The sequence below is a fragment of the Falco biarmicus genome, chromosome 5, assembly GCF_023638135.1.
Source record: "Falco biarmicus isolate bFalBia1 chromosome 5, bFalBia1.pri, whole genome shotgun sequence".
NCBI classification, from domain to species: domain Eukaryota; kingdom Metazoa; phylum Chordata; class Aves; order Falconiformes; family Falconidae; genus Falco; species Falco biarmicus.
This window is the reverse complement of record NC_079292.1, coordinates 52637968-52652984: the sequence shown is the minus strand read 5'-3', so window position 1 is coordinate 52652984 and position 15017 is coordinate 52637968. Positions and strand designations below refer to the sequence as shown.

Below are 15017 nucleotides of genomic sequence, written 5' to 3'. Positions count from 1 at the left end.
TTGAACAAGCACCTTCGATCTTAATTTCTCCCTCTGGAATGGAACTCATACTACCTACTTCTATTGGGCAGTGGATCATTTGTAAAAAATTTTGGTGATTCATTGTCGTATTAAAACCTCTCCACATTTATGACAGTGTAATGCCCCTATGAAACTAGTTGCTAAATAAATATCAGGATACATAGTCATTATGGTGATTTTTGGCATAGTTTTTAGTCAACTTTTTTAGATGTAATTGTCAAAGAAATATAGCACCAACTAATATAAATTTTCCCAACACCTTCACCAGAACTTTCCAGAATTTAATCTTTTGATTAAAAGTTATGTGGGTGTTTCCCTTGAATTCTATTGCAGTTTTCAACTTTGGTCAGAAACTGAAGTTTGGCTGTTTTTTGAAGAAGAAATTACTGTAAAGTGAAGAAAATATCGTAGTATACCTTCTGTCAGTGGTATGAAATGTTTCCATCCATCAGTAATAGCCCTTGTAACAGCTACTGTATAGGGAAATGGACCCAATAATGACATTATCTTATTATAACCTTGAAATTTTTTACTTGTATATTAAAAATAATTGATGATATAAATGTATATGGCTATATAAGTCTGTTATTGCTGTATATAAATTATGTAGGATATACCATGAAAAAAATTGGCGTCTTCGTTCACGACAAATATGGCAGAATTCAAAAGATAAATGTTGTACAGGATGCTTCAGCGTTCTTGAAATAAATAGGACATACTTTTTCTATATGCCACTTGTAACACCTTTAAAAGAGAAAGCTCAACTAGTAAGTGAACCACATAGAATTACTTGAAAGTTAAATAAAAAGACTACTCTCTGACAATAGTGTAGGGCTGTCTGAATGAGGAGTGGTACTGCTGCCCTGGATGATTAGAAAGTGTTGAAGGAATGGGTATCAACAGGCAGCGCAGCCTCAGCAAAACTGTCTGGTTATGCTAAATGTGTTGGAGAGCTGAAGGAAAGTGTTTTACCCTTCAGTTCAAAGTCTGAATTTATTCTCCAGTGACAGTGTTCTCTCAGTTCTTCAGTCGTGCTGTAATTTCCTCTGAAACCCAAGTCACTGTAGGATATCTGCTTCTCCTTCAGCAGGATATCAGAAAACCTCATATTCTTCTTTTTTACCTACACACACACATATATATATAACCAGAAACAAGGATACTAATATTTTTTTTTCCATGAGTGTATTCCAAGAGCGTCTCTAATCTGTGAATCCTAAATAGCAGGGGGATAGGAAGAGAATCTCTTACTAACTACTACCTAGATTCCCCCCCCCCCCCCCCCTTGTGTATACTAAGAATTTAAAGAAATAAACAAATTTGAGACATGGACTTTATTACTCTGTTTTGAGACATGGACTCATCACGCTGTTATTTCTTCCTCTGCCTTTCCTGAAGTGATCTGCAAAATTACTCAACAAACTAATCTATGCTAAAAACTACAGTGCAAAAAACCCACCACCCTTAGTCAAGGAGGGATTCGTTTTGGCAAGATTTTTTTATTTTTTTGATAGCATATCAAATGAAATGGATTATCTTTGGTATTTTCTTTGCCAGAAAATGGTAGATTTTATTTTCCAGCTCAATTAAATATCAGGCCTTCAGTCCATATTGTGTGTTCTGTGGAACTAGTCTGTTTTGTTTTTTGGGTTTTTTGGTGGTTTTTTTTTTTTTTGAGGGAAAGTGTTATTATTAATTAGAAGAAAATGAGATTATTCATGTTGATTCTCAAGCTGAGCATGTTTGTTCAAATGCATTAGATAGTCATCCGAGTGTTTCATGGTTTTACCTTTTTTCAAAATATGTGAACTGTGAAAAATTTTTCTTTACATAATTATTTTTATGATGGGTTACAAGTCTTTAATTTCCTATCTATAATGGGTTTCATACCGGTACACACTGAGGTTCTATTGCATAACTATGGTAGAGAAACTAACTTTTAGTGTGGACAAGACAGATATTTACATACATGCCTCTTTCTACACAGCCAGAAGAGGTATAATGACAAATACAAGTATTTTATTAAGATTTCCGATACCCTTCCTTTGTAACAGGGAGTTTTATTAACACTTATGTTTGGACTGTCATCATTGCCAGCCCTCATGCATGCAAAAGTTAAATGAGGACTGATGTAATTGTAGTATGCGCAAAAGTTTTGCATGTAGTTTTGTTTTAAATTACAGAAAGGATAACAAAATAGAGGGACTGAATGCTCAGTGTCATTTCCTTCTCTTTTCTTGCATGCTCCAGCACACTGAACTGTTCTTTCAGTTCTTAAAGCACAGAAGATGTTTATAATATGGAGTATTAAAAATGCTAGTTAATAACTCTAGTGTCTTTAATCAGTTTCACTACTGGCAAAAAATGAAGGAGGTCATTTTATGACACACCTTCTTCCCTGTCACCTCTGTTTCCGTAGCAGTGTGGTTATGTATTGGCTGGCAAAGCTTCACAGGCTCTGTCTTGTCTTAAGAAGTGATTTAAAACAAAACAAACAAAACCATACAACTTGAAGTGTCACTAAAGGTCTGCTTCCTGGATATGCACTAATTTGCCTTTTCCAAGTCTGACATACGTTGTTTGAGTACTCTGACGATTCCCTTGGTTTGACAAACCCTAGTACTGATTTCCACCCCCCTCCCCGTGGCTCTGCTGGCATATTTCCAGGAGACTGTCCTGTCTGTTCCCCTTTTCCTGGAAAGGAGCCAACAGGTTCCATCTACTTTCAGCTTTGAGGACCAGGGCTGTCATTTCAGTCAGTTAAGTGCACCTTTCCATTTCTGCAGGGGGCTAGCTCACAGTTCACCAGGTCACCACTCAGGATGTGCCTGATAATTTTGAAATGTATCATAGATACGTTGTTTCTTAAAGTGATAACTGCTGTTTAAAAAGTTACATAATTTGACAGATTGAGTACATGGTCACCTGCTTGCCTGAGTCAGTTTGATGCTCTGAAGAGATCCTCAGGGTTAATTCTGCAGTGTCTGGGGTACCCCGAGGTCTCCTCTCTTCCACTTGTGTTTTTCTGCTCCCTTGGCCTCCTCTCACTTTCTGGCATGACTTGAGTCCATTGCCTCTACAAGGTACACTACTTTTTATCATGAGAGTTTCAGGTCAGCTCTGTTCACTGCTTTGTTCCTGACCCTTGTGAAGTTTCATGATATGGGAACTTCATGGCAGTAATGGCTTATTGTGTTCACACACTTGCAGTGCAGGTATAGCTAACAAAGCTGTGCAGCAAAGGTGTGATGGGGTCCTGCTGTGAGAACAGTGACTAGGTTAGATGTTACAGGTACTATGGTCTACCTTTCCTCCTTTTTTTTTTTTTCCTTTTTTTTTTTTCCTTTTTTTTTAGTAACCTGGATCAGTTTGTCTGATTCATACCATAGCCTTCCCAAAAATCTTTTTAGCGTGAGTGGCAAGGTGGCCAAACTGAATAGCCTGGAGGGTGACAGGTGCAGGAATTCCTTAAAATGGTAATTCCACCAGAGCTGCTGTGTCATGAAACACTGCCTCGAAGTAATCTCCGACAGTTATCTACTTTGACAACAGGATTTCCACTGAAATAAAATATAATCTATGTTTATCAGTCTTTTGTTGCTACCTTTCTGTCAGGTGAAAAGCTGTTTCCTGATGTGTTGTGATTTCCAGCGCAGCTTGGAAAGCAGAAAACTGCTGCATTGTCGACGTGTCTGTAATCTTGCAGTTTTAGCTTAATCAGAATATCTTTGGCAGAGTTGCAACATTAAACAAAACTGAATTGTACAAAGATTAGTAAATGGGAGGATGTATCCAGAACAATGTGGGTGTTGTTTTGGTGTGAGTTTATTTGTAAAGAACACCTCCAAAGTTGCAGTGAGCTTGTGATTTCTGGTTTGAATCTTTTTAGAGGTTCTGCAGTATGAGCACTGACTTTATGGGCTGTGTGGTTTACACGACAGCTTTGCCTGGAGTATTATCTGTCTTTTGTGGGAGAAGTAGAAGGATTGTCCATATAGCACACTGGCTGCGCTGAGGCAGCTCCTGGGAGATGTGAGATGGTACTTCCATCTGAGAGATGAGTGGTTGGAAAGCTTGGTTCTTCCTGAACTTGTCTGTTGATGAATACTGAGGTGATGAATCAGGGTGTCTGGGAGAAGCAGGAGTATGTGAGCATACATATCATTTTACTTTGACGGCTTGTTTTATTCTGAGTGCTCACTAAAGACTCTGTTAATGTGACGTTTAATATTCAGCCAGATTGTGGAGCGCTCACACATTTGAAATTAGGTTCATTAAAGATAATGGGATTATAAAAATCTGCAAGTATGTCCTAGGCAGAACAAGGAGTCCATACTCTAGACTAAACAGGGTATAATGGTGAAGCCTAAGAACACTTTACCAGCTGCGCAGTCTCATCCCTCACATTCATTGAGCTGACAGAGACACTGTGCTATCTTTTGAGGAGGAACAGTTAATTTTCTGTAATGTAGCAAAGGGAGTGGGTATATCAGGCAGTGATGGTGAGCATAGTAGATTGTGTCATGCATTCATACCCATTTGCATCAGGGTTTCAAAACTAAGAAGCAGAACTGAAGCACTGCCTGCCAAAAGTCAGTTGGTTCAGTACCCATGCTGACATGGTGTTGGATAGCTTTCGGAAATCTACATAGTTTTCAATTATGTTTTTCTTTCACTTGCTGTCATTCCAAAAGTCCTGGAATTGATCAACAAATTAAGTGTTGAACAAACAATATAAATAACACTCTTAATGAAAATAATAATAATATATAAAAGGAGGTGGTGAATCTCTAATACGGTCTGTCTTAACATTACTGCATACCCACTGATATATATATATATGGAAATAAATATGTAAAGTAGATTAATAAATTATGGGCATATAGAAACCATTTATCCCTTTGGGAAACAAGAAAAAAATGATATGAATGAATTTGCAACATTTTGAAAAGAATCGTTATTTCTTTGGAATAATAGGAAAAATACAAATATCTTGTACAAACTGTAATGCAGAACTTATGCAAAACATGTTCCACATTCAAAGTAGTAACCTTTATCATTTATATGAACTGTTTTGTCCTCAGACCACTTAAGAAACATGTTCTGATTGATTTTCTGAATATCTTTATGAGAGAGTGTGTGTCTGTGCTGTAGAAAAACTATTCAAAATATTGAGCTCTCTTCATTGCCTTTTTCTGAGTGTGCAGCTGAGCTTTCAGAATTTTTACTGGGGAAACCTATCATGCCTCCATTCGTGAAACTCTTTCCCCCTCTATAACAAAGTGATTGCCTGATGAAATGTGAATGCTAAAGACTGGAGCACCACTCTGCTTTATCAAGTAGTATCCTTGAAAAGAAAAAGCTGTAAGCTGCTGATGAATCTGACCTTTCGACAAGGAGGAAAAGGTGTTGTTCTTTATAGCTATGTTTATAACCTTTCAAATGTGAATGATGTGCTGTGCTGTGTGACGTGAACCAGTGCTGTGCTCTTTCTTCATGTGCTACCCACCAAAGGTAATTTGGAATATGTGGATATTGGGTATTGGAAACTTGTTGACCTCTGTTGCAAGTCTCAGCCTTTTTTTTTTCCTTTTATTTTTTCAGTAGGATGAATTTTCTATTTACAGTAGAAATATTGATGTTTCTTAATGTTTCAACTTATTTCTTGTGTATTTCTCATGACGTAGACCATGCTCAAAATTCCTCAAGACTCCAAGGGATGTCAGATATTACAGGTGTTTTTTTTAAAAAAATGTTTGTTTTTTTTTTTTTTTAACCAAATGCAAGCTTTGTCTGCTCCCAAATGTGTTTTAGGAAGGGTGAGCCTTCAACAATGTCAAAATATTAAGATTAAAATATAAAATGCTAACACAAATGTCAATATAACCACAGTGTTTAAACTGAGTAACTTGGTTTTCTTGGCCCTCATTTTGTGAGAATACTTATAATATGGGGAAATGTTCCTTACATCTCTCTTCTGTATTGCAAGAACACTTTATTTTCTTTTATATTTATGTAATATTTATTTTATTTTATTTATTTTCAGTTCTATTTTATGTATGTTATGTTATATGCAGTCATCCAAATAAGTGTCTTACCAGTGATAATGGCTAGGAATTTCAGCAGGTTTTGAGAAGCATGCTTCTTTGAAGCTTTATGGCATCTGTTGGACCCACATGTTTAATCATCTTTGATGACTCTTGAAATCAAATCTCTGCAAAGTAAACAGGAGAGCAGAAACAACTTTTTCACGAATTCTGGAGTACTGATGGTTTAGGTGTAAAATAGTAGGGGAATATGGAGGAGCTGCACTGTTCATCAACCTGATGAGGGTTGTGATACGAATCAACATTACTTTCACAAAGTAAAAGTAAAAACACCTCTAAAGTGTTGATAACTATGTTGATAAGCACCAAAGTTCTCCTTCCACTCCATTTTTAGCAAGGGTGCAATGATATCCCCCTCCTCCCATGGCTGATATGTCCTTGGTAATACTTGCTCCCCTCTCTTGTCCTTTGCCATACACGGCAGGTAGGCTTCCTTTCCAAAAGGGAAGACAGAGATCAGTACTACTTGGAATTAACAAAAAAAAGGCAAATGCTGTTTCTCTATTGAAGTTGAACATTAAAGGCATTTACAACTTTTTTATACTTTGAAGTAGGACAGATTTATTTTTTTTTTAATTACTTTTGCTGTCCCCCCTCTGTAATGGTAACATGCGAATATTTACATTGCTAAAGAAATTGTTACAGCTCTGAAATGAGTTATTTGTTCAAATACCAGATTCAGATCTCTGCTAGAGGTTTTTTTTTTTTTACAATCGGGGATTTAGTTTCTGAGAACTTCGACTGTTTTGAGATTCCTGTGGTAGTGTTCCTTATCATAAATGCTGCCCAGGAGCATCTATTTTACGGCTGTTACATGGGAGCATAAATGCAGTTGTGAAAATAGAGAACAACAGACCTCTTCCAGAACTTCCAAAAACCAGATGTCATCGGAATAATAATAATCAAAACTGATGAATTATTTTTTTTCTGGACCAGCATCTCTTGATCTCTAAACTCTGTTTATGAAAAAATAGAGATGAGAATTGTTATGCATTCTCTTCTTTTTCATAGATGAGTCAGGAGAAATGCAGAAGGATTGTAAAGAAAGGGAATGTAGCCTGAAACTGCTGTTGTTAATTTCACAAGCTAAAGAATAATAAATAATGCACAAATATCACAAAAGCTCCATAGAAGTTTTCTTGGCTTGATGTACATTTTTCTATGAACAAAAGTTGTTACTTTGGAACTGTTGACAAGTTGATTACAAATGACTTGGCTGTTCCCTAAATACTTCAGTCTTTGTTCAAGTGGTTTGTTTCACTCAAGTAATAATCTAGTTCACATTTTCTAATGCATTCATCAATTTATATTTTAACTTCTATTTTGTGAATAAATCTGATAGTTTAAGGTGAGAACAGTATTACAAAACTTCAGTAATTTGTTGATGTGAACTATGAATGTCATATATCAATTTATTTAACTCTGAGTCCTAAATTGTATTTCATCAGTTTTCAAGCATGTCTGCTCCTAGTAAGGTTTAAAAAAGGCAGCGTTTGCCCCCTGGCATAACATACTGGGAAAGACAGCATTTTCCTTTTCTTTATTATATTGTTTTTTTAATTTTAGAGGGTTACATTTCAGTGATTTAATAAGGGATTTTAGTTGGTTTTTTTCCCTCTTTTCCTCTCAGTGTTCCAGCAGAGGTGTTTGAGAACAGATGTGTTAATAGGTTGTGAGTTTCAAAATAGATTTGATTATTATCCCATATTTTATGGATTATATGTGGGTGATTGGTAGGAAGGAGAATCCTCCTTTAGTACTTTGGGTTATCTTTGTTAATGATTTGTGATTTTTTTTAAAAATTTTTTTTTTAAAGCAAACTTGGATCAAGTAATCAATATACATGCTTTCACACCACGTGAGTGCTTTTGTCTGAAACTTTACTTTGTTGCTTTGTTATTGCCATTTCACTGAATGGCATAGCGTGATCCTTGATTCAGTAGAAAGGGAAAGATTTATTTAAATGAAGATATTTGCACACATTCATTTCCATTTCTCGTTTGTTTTCATAATTCAATTGCAATCTGAAAGCTCAACTGTTCTCTTTATTAACATGTGTTTCTTAAATCCAGGCAGATTAGATTGGACATTGTTCCTGCTTTGCTGCTGTTTGTCTTGCTCTCTTCCTGTATGAAAGTTCTTAGAGAAGGTTTAATATGCCAACCTGGTATTTTTCAGGCTTGTTAAATCTTAATCCTCAGTTTCAATGATTGAGAATTCAATAGTTGAGAAATTAATCATGTTAAATTTGAAGTTGAAATTTGTCATATTCATTTTCATTTTGAAAGCAATTAAATGCCTGAGAACTTGACCTGCTGTGTCACTACAAGGTGGCATAGATGTAATCTTTAAAGTTTACTAGACGTCTAGTTTGATATGGCCAAAATGATAACACAATTGTTTATTTTCCTAATTAGTGCTATGTAATTTTCCTGCTATTTATTTAAAAGCACAGCAACAAAACCCCTTTAAAACATTCCATTCTCCTGCAAAGAAATGTACCTAGCATAGAAATTCTCAAGCATTAGGAAATTTTTCAGTTTATAATTGGCTTAGGAAACAAGATTAGTTTTTAATATATACATGTATATTGAGTATGGATAATATATTCATTTACATTGAGTATGGAAAAGTAGGCAATGAACTAATATTTGAATGGATTGACTGTTTTGTAGGTGTGTGAGATATGTGAATGTTACCTTTGTTCCCATGTTAAGATGGAGTATTATTTCTAAAAGACCTGGGACTGTTTTGGTCTCCTTGTTGGTGCACAGGGAATTAAGCAGCAGGCAAAAAGTATATATTACAAAGCTGTTTCATTCGCAGCTTGTTTTTTCTCTTGTGCTGCATAGGGTCTTTGATAGAGGAAACATTGAATACCATTAAATTGTGGTATACATATACCTTAGTATCTTCTTAATATTAAGTGTTCCCTTTTGCATTTTCAGATATTACAGTTTTTATATGAAAAAAAATACATAAAAATAAGTGACATAGAAATCTATTTTAAATTCCAGAATTACTGACCTAGTTTCTTTTTCTTTTGAGAATATTAGTTTTTAATTTTGTAGCATGTACAGATGGAAAACTTGTGTGCTGAAATTCAGTTGGAGTCATAGGGTATGTTTTTAATAGGGTTGTGGCTACATTCAGGTATAGTTTTGTTTCTGTTTCTGAATGTACACATAGTTGAACCAGTGTTGTTACCATTTTGCAGGACAAATTTGTCTTGAGATATAGATTGAGAAACTGGATGCCAGAGATGATGTTAATAATTTAAAATCTTTGTTTTTCCTAAGGTTAGTTGCACTACTTAAGACAGAAAAGGAGTGAAGTTCCTTGAGTAGCTGATGTAGCCTCTTTTCCATGTAGACCATCCTCTGTCTTCTCCCTCTCATATGCCCACAAGCAAGAGGATGTGTTTGCTGGAGATAATAGGTGTCTGTAACTTCTAGGGCTATGAGTATGATCTCTAAAAATAAGCATTTGTTCTAATAAACTGTTCTGTGTAGCTTAGTTTCCAGACAGCACTAGGTCATTTGTCTAACTAAGTCTGTGTTTAAATAGGTGTGAAAATTTGTACGAAGCTTTTATAGTTTGGGGTAGTAAAGAGACCATGGTTTTCATGTTTCTTTTAATGATAAATTGTGAGATTATAGTTTTTTATGCTTGCTATTTTCTGCTACTATCACTACATCTAGTGTATCACACTAATCATTGCAAATCATTCGCAGTTTTACAAGTTTAGACGAAGCTTAAGTGGAATACATTTCAACTGAAATAACGCAGATTAAATATTGATTGATATTAAAAACTTAACACAGATTATTTTGCAGAATGTAAATAAAGTATTGCCTTAAAAATTGTATTAATTCCAATAAATAATAAAGCATACAGCATGAAATGAAATTTAGAGGAGAAACTGTTACAGTTAATGGTTAATAGGGTTTTTTAACAGATAAAAAGATGAACTGTATCATTCTTCTATACATACTTTCATTTACTGAGCTTCGAAGTAGTTGACAGCAAATAACTATATATCAGGAAATGGTTATCAGTAGTCCAAATGGTCATTTTATGTAATGCTCGGTTACAGCAGACTAGAGTGGAAGGAAAAGTAGCTACAGATTATATGGAACATACAGCTATGGGAAATTGGATGGTCATGTACTGCAGAAGCAACATCAGAATGTGTTTTCACAAATGAGTTTTTTAAAAAATATTAAATCTGTGTTTTTCTTACAAGCGTTAATGCTTACACGCTGGCTTGTCACCTTAGTTGCTACTTCTGAAATGTTTTCTACATGTGAAAAAGAATAGTAGCCGGTAATGGGGAAATAAATTCAGAATCCTGCATATATGCTAGCAAAGAGTATAAATATTGAGTGAATCTGAGAATATCTTTAGCAGCTTTATTTCATTAAACCAGAGATGATGGAATATTTTTGTGACTTTTGTCGATTTAGTGATAAATAACTTGAATTATTTCTCATCTTATCAAATACAGTGCTAAAGTGAAGTGACTCACAGTAGTGATCGCTTCTTTTCTCATGGAAATATTAAATTTATTTTTTTATTTGTCTTCACAGAATACATTGTACACAGTTAGATGACATTATTTTTGTGAATCCTAAAAGGTTTCTATCAGTTGTTTTCCCAGCAATTATTAGTTTATTCTGCTCAGAGGAAAATGCTCTATTTGTTGCTGTTCCCATCCCTGTGGCAGGATGCTTCTGCAGCAAACCACAGCAGTTTGAAAACAATGCCCTTTCTGAGGAAAAAACCCACATATCTGAAATAATTATTATTTAGCAGTGTTATGTTAAAACTACATTGAAGGTTTGCATTACTCAGGATCGATATAAGTTCCTGTAAAAAAAATGGCTTGAGTAACTGAAGCAGCAGAGTTTGACTGCTACTTGAGCTAATGTTTATGGTTAGTGCATCTGGAGGGACGAATAGTTTACCATATATTGTATGTTTGATGGAAAGGACATGCATCATCTTTCCATTATTCTTGCTCATAAAAAAAATAATTGTGAAATTAGAATTTTTTTATGAAGCAACTTTGATGTATTTATAAGTATAATGTGTTTTTTTTCATGTATACATGTAGACTATGATTATAATGCCGGTTAAATTAGCTTCCTAAATTGTGAATAACATGGGCTGTGTTTTCTATAAAATGTTAGTTCCCGTTTCTTTTGTAAGTACAGTTTTTGTGCCACTCAACAAAACTGCAAAGGGAACACATGTGGAGCCTTACATATTTTTTTACCTCAAGTCCTTTATAGATGGGATATAAAAGCACGTTGTATAACATAATAAATTGTATGGAGAGGAACCACATGTTTTCCAAGTAGAAAAACTGCATTTTAGTATTCTGTGTAGTGTGTTTATATCCATATGGCGTATTTCTAATCCTGGTTACTTACCTAACTGTTCTTTCAACTCCTGCATCATTTGTCAAATGTTCATACTTCAGTGAGTGCTGTGTCTACTCTAGGAAGATTTCTTGCTCTTTAGAGTAGATAGGCTAAAAAAAAAAAAAAAAAAGGGGGGGGGGGGGGGCAAAAAATATGAAGATGTCCCAGTTCCATATTTCACTCTGGGGAATTTTATTTGGAGGTGATACAGAATAAAATGGCCCTTTCCTTTTGCTATAGTAGTTTCCAAAGCATAGACACACTTTTTTTAAAAGTTCCTTTTCCCACCTAAAAGCTATGTATACAGAATATATGCAAAACACCACTACGAAACATGAGTCTCACAGTAAGATTAAGAGATCCAGAGAACTGAGGGAAAAAACCCAACCAACCTCCCCTTCCATGAAAATAGTTTCTTTGTTGTTTGTCTCCTTGAGGAACTTCCTGATAGTCGGATACTCTGTCATGTGTAATTGGATTGTAGCTCTTTCTGAATACTGTTTTCTCCTCTTGACAGCATGGGGTAACCTTGGAAATGTTCTGAAGAGCCAGAGCAAGATTTCTGAAGCTGAAAGCGCCTATAGAAATGCCTTGTACTACCGCAGCAACATGGCTGATATGCTTTACAATTTGTAAGTATGCGTGGGGTTGGATCATCTGTGAAAGCTGTTGTGAATGGAGCTATTGATTAACTTGCAGGAAATGGAGGTGATGTTAGCTGTTGCTTTGTAATAGTCATTTCATTAATCATGCTCCTTAAACTATAGGGTGGACAGGACCTTTCCTTAGTCAACGTTATTGCATATTCATGTATTGGGTATGGAGAAAGTAAACTTACGGACCTGCTTGCTTTAAAAGAAGGAAAAAAAAAACCCACAATGAACGAAGTACACATAAATGAGCTGGCAACATTAGCATTCCATCTGTTTCTGACTCAGCTAAAATATAGAGGTGTTATTTAGACTACTTTTTTAAGTCTGAGGAACACTTGGTATGTAGAGTGGGTATAAGCATTTCGTAGCATAAACCAGTACCCCTCAGTTAGCTCCAGAGGTCTGAAATGTTAAAATAGCAAGTCACTTTTCTCCTGTGACTGACTTCAGAGCAGCATAGGTTCAAGAAAGTTTTGTTACTAGAATCCTGTTGTAGGTGGGTGAGTGAATCAATACCATGAACATCAAGGTAGTTACACAGCAAGGCATCATTAACAGACCAAATCATGGACATGGAAACTAGCATCATGCTGATCTTCTCACAGAGGCAGGGTCATGCCTTGCACCCCAGCGTGGAGAGGGCTGATTCTCTGCGTGTCCTGGCTGGGCATCTCTCCTGCTCCCCACTCAGCACTGCTTGTTGTGCTGGTGCTGACCCACCCTTCCCCTCTTGCCATCACCTATCCAGCCCGACCCCCGGCGCGGGGCTCTGCTGCGAGGCAGGCTCATCGCCCCCAGTAGCCATATGCTGTTGTTTCATGAAGTGTGCAGAGAAAAAAAACCAGTTGGCTGCTGTTTATTATGTAATAGTTTGAAAATAATACCCTGTGTGCAGTAGAAAAGTATGTGAGTGAAACAATGCGTGCAAAACCGAAATGCAAATAGTAAGCCTGTTTAAATAAATAAATAAACAATTAATGTTCTGCTTGTGGGTGCAGTTTAAAATAGTAATTTGTAATATCTGAAACTGAAGTTTGCCATATAGACTTTTTCTACTTTTTTCCTTATTTAACAAGGAATAAGTAGCCCATTTCATTAATATGCCTTATCGTTAAACATACTGGAAACTCAAAATATTTTAATGATAGAGTTTCTCTTCCAAATTCAAATTCATATCTCAAAATATGTATATTTTTAATAAGTATACAATTATATAAATATTCACATAACTTTTTTTGTCTCTGTTGGGCAGTGTAGAGTGTGAAAAGCATATTTTTAAGAAGAAATTCCTTCTACTCACATTTTAAAAATAACTTCTGAACCCAGCAGAAGATTGTAGGGAAAAAAATGACAAGATTGAAACTCCTAAATTTCTCATATGCCATTCATTTTGGGGATGAAAATTATAACTGTTAAAATTTTTGTATGCCTATACAGTACTTTTGTCTCTTACTCGCTGTGTCATAGAGGGAAACAAGTTAATACCAGGGTAAGAAGATGAAAGGGGGTTGAACAATAAAGACAGGGATATAAAAGAAATCAGATTTCAGTTATTTTGCTGTTCTCAGAACAAGATGATAATGGTTCAGCTTGAAGGTTTGTAGGCATATATATTGTATATAATTTCTGTTGAACAGAAAATTTCTTGGAATTCTGCTAAATTTGTATAAAAGGAATTTAACTGAAATGCTAGTTGGAATATATAGGGTATGAAGTTATCTTACATATACCTGTGAAATAAAGGAGGTGTATTCAGAGGAAGTGTTTGCTCTGTATTATGTGTATGTTTATGCATATGCAAAAAAGGATCTCTAATTCTTAACCTTTCTAGTATTATCTTGAATGCAATAGAATCCTTTTATCTTTTCTTTTTTTTTTTTTTTTAAAGGTTCACAAACCTGTTAGTTATTCAATAGAAACTGAAAAATTGCATATATATATTTTTTTTGGTTTTGTATTCTTTCCCTGTGTTGGCTACTTCCACATCCAGCATGAAAACTAGGTAGTGAATGGAGTGCATATTACAAGACCGCAGACAAATCTTATTATTTTAAGCTTAAACTCTGAAGGGCTCCCTTGCACGTTCAGCCCATCCCCATCCTTGGCATGCAGTACTATGGAAGCCTTTTACTGTAATGAACATAGACGTCTTATGCATGCTTACAAGAGGCCAGTTAGATTTTCTGTTTCTGGTTTTTAGTCTGTGCATTTGAAACTGAAACAGTCATTTAAAAGAAATTTAGAAAAAAACCACCCTTAAAGTCAGTTCTAATTACTATATTTTGGCCATAATATTATCATAAGTATATTGTAATCTCACATGCTCTTTATTGTTTCTTAGACCTTATGCCTCAGTATTTGATACCGATCAGTTGGCACATGCAGCACAGTGTTCACACACAGCAATAACAAATCAAAGTGCTATCTGATTGAGGAACAAATTATTAAGGATTAACTCACAGGTTTTAATGGGTAACAATCAAAGAGAGAAACTACATAAACAGAAGCATCTGATGATCTCTCTTCCCTTCTTTTTCAAGAAACTAAAATGGGAGATTGGCTTAGCAGTTGCCTGTTAATGCATTAAAATATAGAGAATTTAAGATTAGATGAATGGCTGACTTCAGCATTATATTTTTATTTAATGTTTGTTACACCTCATGGCTCTGAGTTACAGCTTCTTTTGCCATTTAAGACAATTTAAACTGCAGTAATTTGGATTACATAATTATATAATCTCCATTTGATGGTTTATCTGATTCTGAACATGTCATTTCCCATAGTGTTCAAATGTGTCAATTCTGTAACCT

The 15017-nt window shown here is 35.3% G+C and overlaps 1 protein-coding gene across 2 annotated transcripts in view; it reads left to right on the top strand.

Annotated features, from left to right (window-relative positions):
- TMTC2 (transmembrane O-mannosyltransferase targeting cadherins 2) overlaps positions 1 to 15017 on the top strand; it is a 254058-nt gene that overhangs the window by 150701 nt on the left and 88340 nt on the right. For both annotated transcript variants that reach the window (XM_056341389.1, XM_056341390.1), the window contains one exon: positions 12072 to 12186. In XM_056341389.1, the coding sequence (XP_056197364.1) occupies positions 12072 to 12186 (115 nt within the window). The remainder of the gene's footprint in view (positions 1 to 12071; positions 12187 to 15017) is intronic.